General features: G+C 46.5%; 2 protein-coding genes across 2 annotated transcripts in view; one reads left to right on the forward strand and one right to left on the reverse strand.

Moving 5' to 3' along the window:
• Positions 1 to 6,530, reverse strand: part of LOC125047420 (cell adhesion molecule 3-like) — a 189,843-nt gene that overhangs the window by 167,141 nt on the left and 16,172 nt on the right. The gene's annotated exons all lie outside the window — the stretch shown is intronic.
• The window catches only part of LOC125047584 (serine/arginine repetitive matrix protein 1-like), a 39,054-nt gene that overhangs the window by 30,992 nt on the left and 1,532 nt on the right, over positions 1 to 6,530 (forward strand). The window contains exons 10-16 of the mRNA XM_047645863.1: positions 6 to 206; positions 809 to 1,068; positions 2,057 to 2,204; positions 2,930 to 3,073; positions 3,993 to 4,134; positions 4,823 to 5,014; positions 6,136 to 6,315. Coding sequence (XP_047501819.1) covers positions 6 to 206; positions 809 to 1,068; positions 2,057 to 2,204; positions 2,930 to 3,073; positions 3,993 to 4,134; positions 4,823 to 5,014; positions 6,136 to 6,315 — 1,267 coding nt within the window. The remainder of the gene's footprint in view (positions 1 to 5; positions 207 to 808; positions 1,069 to 2,056; positions 2,205 to 2,929; positions 3,074 to 3,992; positions 4,135 to 4,822; positions 5,015 to 6,135; positions 6,316 to 6,530) is intronic.

A 6,530-nucleotide genomic window follows, 5' to 3' on the forward strand; every position in this document is an offset into this window, starting at 1 on the left:
CGCAGAAGGAGCTCCGACTCCACCACCTCGCTGGCCTCCTCCCTCAGCGATGGCGGCGGCGGCGGCGTGGCCGACTTCCTGCTGGAGCCGCCGGGCACCGAGAGCGACGAAGGGCCTCCGTCCGCCAACTCGGCCGCCGAGTGCGACCGCCTGCCCTCCGGCGCGGCAGGAGGCAAAGCCGAGCGGAGGCTGGCGTCGCCCTGCAGGTGAGTGCGGCGCCCGGGCCCTCGGCGGCGCCTCGGCTCCGCTTCCTTTGTGGTTATGATGCTGAGTTATCCCAAGAGAAAACAACCACTCATGGAAGGGAATTATACGGTCTGAGTATTACGCGGAGAGAAGAGACGAATCCTGTTAAAGGTTTCTGTCAACTCTGCCTTCAGAAAATAAAAAGCTCGAAACCGCCTTAAAAGACCCACAAAACCCGCAATCGAGGCAAAAATACCTTTTTTACTCCCTTCTTCCACAAAACTCACACCCGATGCAAGAGTAGGAGTAACCCTTTCCTCTCTTTCTCTCTTTCTTTTCTTCATTTCTTTCTCCCACAAAATTCAAACCCAAGACGAGGATGAAGAAGAATAATAATTGACGAATGATGATGGTGCTAATAATACTGAATCTGACAATGACATTAATAAGGATAACAATCATAATATCGAAGATAATGATAATAGTGTTAATGATAATAACAACAACGGCAATAACAATAGTAAAGTAATGATAATAATTGTAATAACAATAACAATAATAATAACAATTAATAGTAATGCTAATGGTAACAACAACAACAACAATACTCCCCCCCCCCCAGGTTGGAGCCCCGCCTCCCGACGGTGGGCGTGGTGTCGCCGGGCGGCCGATGGAGCCCCCGCAGCGACTCCACGACGCTCACGCCCGTATCCACGCCCCGCCTGCCCCGCCGTCGCCTTCCCACGCCCGCGAGGACGCCGTGCCCCAAGACGCCCACGAGACGCCGTCCGGGGGTCCACAGGAGGGTGTCCAGCGCCCGGCCGGCCAGGAGCGCCGCGCCGCCCGTCAGGATGTCGTTCACGGGCAGTCTGGACGAGATAGGTGGGCGCCCGTGGGTGGGGGGCGGTGGGCGGAGGCTGGTGGACGCCCCTGGTGGGCGGCCGGGAGTGGGGACGAAATATTCATAATAATGATAATAATGATAATAAAGTAGTAATGTTTGTACGTTACGAAATGAGGCTATCTGTGTATCAGTCAATGTTGATGTCCCGTGTATGTATGTATGTGTGTGTGTGTGAATGAGTGTGTGTGTTTATGTCGACGAGTGTGTTTGTGTTATACGTGGGTGCATGTGTGTTCGTGTGTGTACGTGTGGGGTGTGTGCATATGTGTGTACGTGGGGACGCGTGCATACGTGTGGGTTTAGGTGAACTTGCCGTATATATGTATATATATATATATATATATATATATATATATATATGTGTGTGTGTGTGTGTGTGTGTGTGTGTGTGTGTGTGTGTATACATATATATATATATATATACATATACATACACATACACACATATATATATATATACATACATACAAACACACACACACACACACACACACACACACACACACACACACACACACACACACACACACACACACACACACACACACACACACACATACACACATACACACATACACACACACACACACACACACACACACACACACACACACACACACACACACACACACACACACATACACACACACACACACACACACACACACACACACACACATATATATATATATATATATATATATATACATATATATACATATATACGGCAAGTTCACCTAAACCCACACGTATGCACGCGTCCCCACGTACACACATATGCACACCCCCCCCCACACGTACACACACGAACACACATGCACCCACGTATAACACAAACACACGAACACACACACACATATATATATATATATATATATATATATTCATCAATGAGGATAATGATAGACTAATGACCAACCAATCAATCGACGGCCCTTTAACCCCCCTTCTCTCCCCCCCCCCCAGCTGGCATGCGGGCAGAGCGAGGGGCGTCGCTGGGTCTGGGCGGGGCGTCCTGCAGCCTGGAGCTCCCCCGCCCTCACAGCGCCGCCTCCTCCGTCGCCTCCTCCTGCGCCACCTTCAGGATGTCGCGACCCACCTCCGGGCTGGCGAGGTGAGGGCCGGTTATTCGTAGTATTATGAGGAGAGTTGTTAAGATTAAAGTTCGAATTAAAATGATGAGGACAGTTATGATGGTTATGATGATACTAATGGAGATCATGTTGATGATGATGATGATAGTGATAATGATGATAAAAATAATAATAATAGTAATAATAATAATAGTAATAATAATAATAATAATAACAATAATAATAATAATAATAAAGATAATAATATTAATAATAATAATGATAATGATAATAATGTTGATAATAATAATTTTGATGATAATAACAATAATGATTATGATGATGATGATAAAATGATAAAAAGGATAATGATAATAAAAATGATAATAATAATAACAATGATAGTAATGATAATGATCAATATAATTATGATGATTATAATAGTAATAATGATAATAGTAATATTAACGATATAGAATAACAATAACAATAACAATATAAAATCATATTACAACACAATGATATTACTAATTTCCCTACATCAATGATATTAATAATAATAATAGTAATAATGATAATAATGATAATAAAAGTAACAATAACTATAATACTAACAAAAAAACAATAATAACTACATTACAACAAACAACAAACAACAAACAACAAACAACAAACAACAACCGCACCACTACTACTACTACTAACGGTACCTCCCCCTTCCCCCTCCCCTCCCCCCTTCCCTCCCTCCCTCCCTCCCTCCCTGCAGGAGCCGCCCCTCCCGCCGCCCCGCCTCCGCCCTCGGGAACGCGCCCCGCAGCGACACGTGGAGCCCGCGCCTGATGCCCAACCACCGCTCGATTAGCACGGTGTCGCTCGCGGATTCGCAAATCCTCGCCAGGTTCATGGACGGGTGAGGGATTCGGGCCTCGTTTGTTTGTTTGTCTGATTCATTTTCCCTCTTCTTGCAATTAATCGGTTCATCTAGAGAGATAGATAGATAAATAGATAGATAGATTGGGAGATGGATAGATAAATAGATAGGTAGGTAGATAAAGTGATTGATAGATAGTTCGATAAACAGATAGATAGATATATAAATTGATAGATAGATAGATAGATAGATAGATAAATTAACAGATAGATTGATAGATAAATTGAGAAATAGATAGATAGATAGATAGATAGATAGATAGAAAGATAGATAGATAGATGAATAGATAGATAGAGAGACAGATAGATAAATTGATAGATATATAAGAAGATAGATAGATTGATGGATAGATACATAAATAGATAGATAGATTGATAGATATATAGATAGACAGACAGATAGATGAACAAATAGATAAACAGGTCGATAGAAAGATTGACAAATGGATAAAAAGAGAAAGCGAGATTAAGAGATAGGCAGATAGACAGATAAATAGACAGACAGATAGATGAACAGACTGACAGCTTGACAAATGGATAAAGAGAGAGGGAGCGCGAGATAAACTTTAACAGAATCATAACAGAATGATAATGATAGCAATAGTAACACCCCCTCCTCCCCTGGCAGATAGATAGATAGATATATAGACAGAGAGACAGATAGATAGATAGATAGATAGATAGAGAGACAGATAGATAGATAAATAGACAGGCAGATAGACTGGTAAATGGATAAAAAGAAGAGATACCCGTGCCCCTCCAGATACACTCTGCCGGAATCACAACAGAAAGATAGTAATATGAATTAATCCTAATAATAGCAACTGTAACCCTTCCCCCCCCCCCGCCCGCCCGCCCTCCCGCCCGTCCGCCCGCCCACCCGCCCGCCCGCCCGGCAGCCTGGAGAACACGGAGGTGCCCGCCCGCGACCTCCGGATCCTGGAGATGCTGGCGATGAAGCACGAGAAGCTCTACGCCGAGGAGCAGCGGTCGCACCTCGCCCACCGCGCTTGGAACCTGCAGAAGGAGAAGGAGCAGAAGGTAGGGGGAGGGGGAGCACAGGGGGGGTAAGGGTGGGTTGGAAGGTGGGTGGGTTAGAGGGTGGGTTGGAAGGTGGGTGGGTTAGAGGGTGGGTTGGAGGGTGGGCACAGGGAGGGTAAGGGTGGGTTGGAAGGTGGGTGGGTTAGAGGGTGGGTAAGGGTGGGCATGGGTGGGTCGTAGGTTAGGGGAGAGGTGGATACAGGTTGTGGGCGGGTAGATATGGGCGGGTTCAGGTGGGCACGTGTGGGTGTTATTTTGACGGTGGGGAAGAGGCTGGGCGAGGTGAGTGTGAGGGTGAGGGCGAGGAGGAAGTGCCTGGAAGTGTGGGAGTGAGGTGTGGGGGTGAGGGGGGAAGCTCTTTTCAAGGTGTGGGAGTGAGAGTGACAGGAACAAAGACGAAAAATGTGTGAAGGTGAGATTTTTTTTCTCTTTTCATTTCGTGCTTAAACTATGGTGCCAGGGCAGTGCCAATGAGTGCCTGTGTGCGTGCATGCGTGCGTGTGTGTCTGTGTGTGTGTGCGTGCGTGTGTGTGTGTGTGTGTGTGTGTGTGTGTGTGTGCATGTTGATTACATACACTGATTGAAGTATACATTGAATTAAGGAAACATGCAACATTTTTCACTTTGATAAAAGGTGAATTCACTTTTTTTTCCTTCAAGCGTAATTACCCCCCCCCCCCCCCCCCAGGAAGCAGCGGCGCAGTGGGCGGAGTGGCGCGCCCACGTGAACGAGAAGCGGCGCCACGAGAACGACGAGAACGAGCGGCGCTGGAGGAAGACCCAGGACACGTACCGCCAGAGCCAGGAGAAGCTGGCGCAGATCATCTACGGGAAGGAGCGGCGCGCCCTCGAGCTGCTGGGCGAGCAGCACGACGCCAGGGTGGGGCACGCGGGCGCTCGGCTTCGCCCTTGAGCTTCGCTTTTCCTTCCTTCCTTGCTCTCCTTTCTTCTTCGTTTACTGTTCTCTTTCTTCCTCTTCTTCGTCTTTGTTAAGGAGCGCAGGGCCTTGGAGGTCCGGGCGAGCAGCACGACGCCAGGGGGGTAGAAAGGATTTTTTTTTATTTTTTCTTTTCCCTCTATCGTCTTTTTTTTCTTTCGCTTTTTCTCTTTCTTCCTCTTCTTGTTCTTGTACCTATTCTTGGAGGTCCTGAACAGCAGGACGCCAGGCCGGGTCAACGTGATTTTTTTTTCTCCTGTTCTTTTTCTTCCTCCTCTTTTTCTTCTTCTTCTTTCTCTTCTTCTTTCTTCCTTTTCTTCCCTTTCTTCTTCTCCTTCTTCTTTCTCTTCTTCTTTCTTCCTTTTCTTCCCTTTCTTCTTCTCCTTCTTCTTTCTTCCTTTTCTTCTTCTCTGCTTCTTCCTTTCCATCCTCTTATCATTATTCTTATTACTCTTTCTTCTCTTTTTTTTCCTTCTCTTCTCCTTCTTCTTCTCCTTCTAAATAAACACTTGAGACGATGATTTGACGTTTTTTAAGGATTAGATTAGAAAAGTATTGATGTGAAATACCATTTGTCTCACAATATGTGGATAGTGTGTAACCCTCCTTCTCAGTTGATTTCATTCCTTCTTTCCTCTGCCATAAGCTTCGAATTCTCTCCTTCCTGTTAGATTAATCTCTACATATCCGTTTGTAATATTTTTTTTTCCCCTGTTTATTCCTTACTCGTTCCTCTCTTCTTTTCCATTCTCTGAATTTATTTCTTTTTCTTTTTTATCCCCGTTTCCATTCCCTGTTTCCTCCATTCTTCTTGTCCCCCCTTCTTTTCCTTCTCTGTCTCCTCTTCTTCCCTCTCCTCTTCTCCCTCTCTTCCATTCCCTCCCCTTACTTTAATCTCTACCTTTAACCCCCTCTTCCCCCTGCCTACCCCTCGCCCTCTACCCCCTCACCCACTCTTCCCTTCCCTACTCCTTCCCTCTCACGCACCCTCTCCTTCCCCCCTCGCCCTTTCCCTCCTCCCTCCCCCCCTCGCCCATCCCCCTCACCGCCCCTTCCTCCCGCAGCTGCGGCGCCTGGGCGAGCGCCGCGCGGCGGAGGCCAGTCGCAAGGCGGCGCAGGAGTCGGCGCTCCGGGCGAAGGAGGAGGCGGAGGAGCGCAAGCGGCAGCACCTGATCCAGCTGTGGGAGCGGCAGCAGCAGCTGGTGGAGCAGCGGCGGCGGGAGCGGGAGGAGTTCTTCCGGAAGGTGCGTCGGCGGCCGTTCGGGCGATGCGCGGGGGCAGCGTCGCGCGCGTTTGCATGGCTATATATCTATATCTATTTCTATATATATATATATATATATATATATATATATATATACATATATACACACATATATATGGATTTGTGATATATTTGTATGTATATATATGCATACAAATATATACATATATATATATATATATATATATATATATA

Source organism: Penaeus chinensis, chromosome 41 (genome assembly GCF_019202785.1).
Source record: "Penaeus chinensis breed Huanghai No. 1 chromosome 41, ASM1920278v2, whole genome shotgun sequence".
Classification (NCBI taxonomy): domain Eukaryota; kingdom Metazoa; phylum Arthropoda; class Malacostraca; order Decapoda; family Penaeidae; genus Penaeus; species Penaeus chinensis.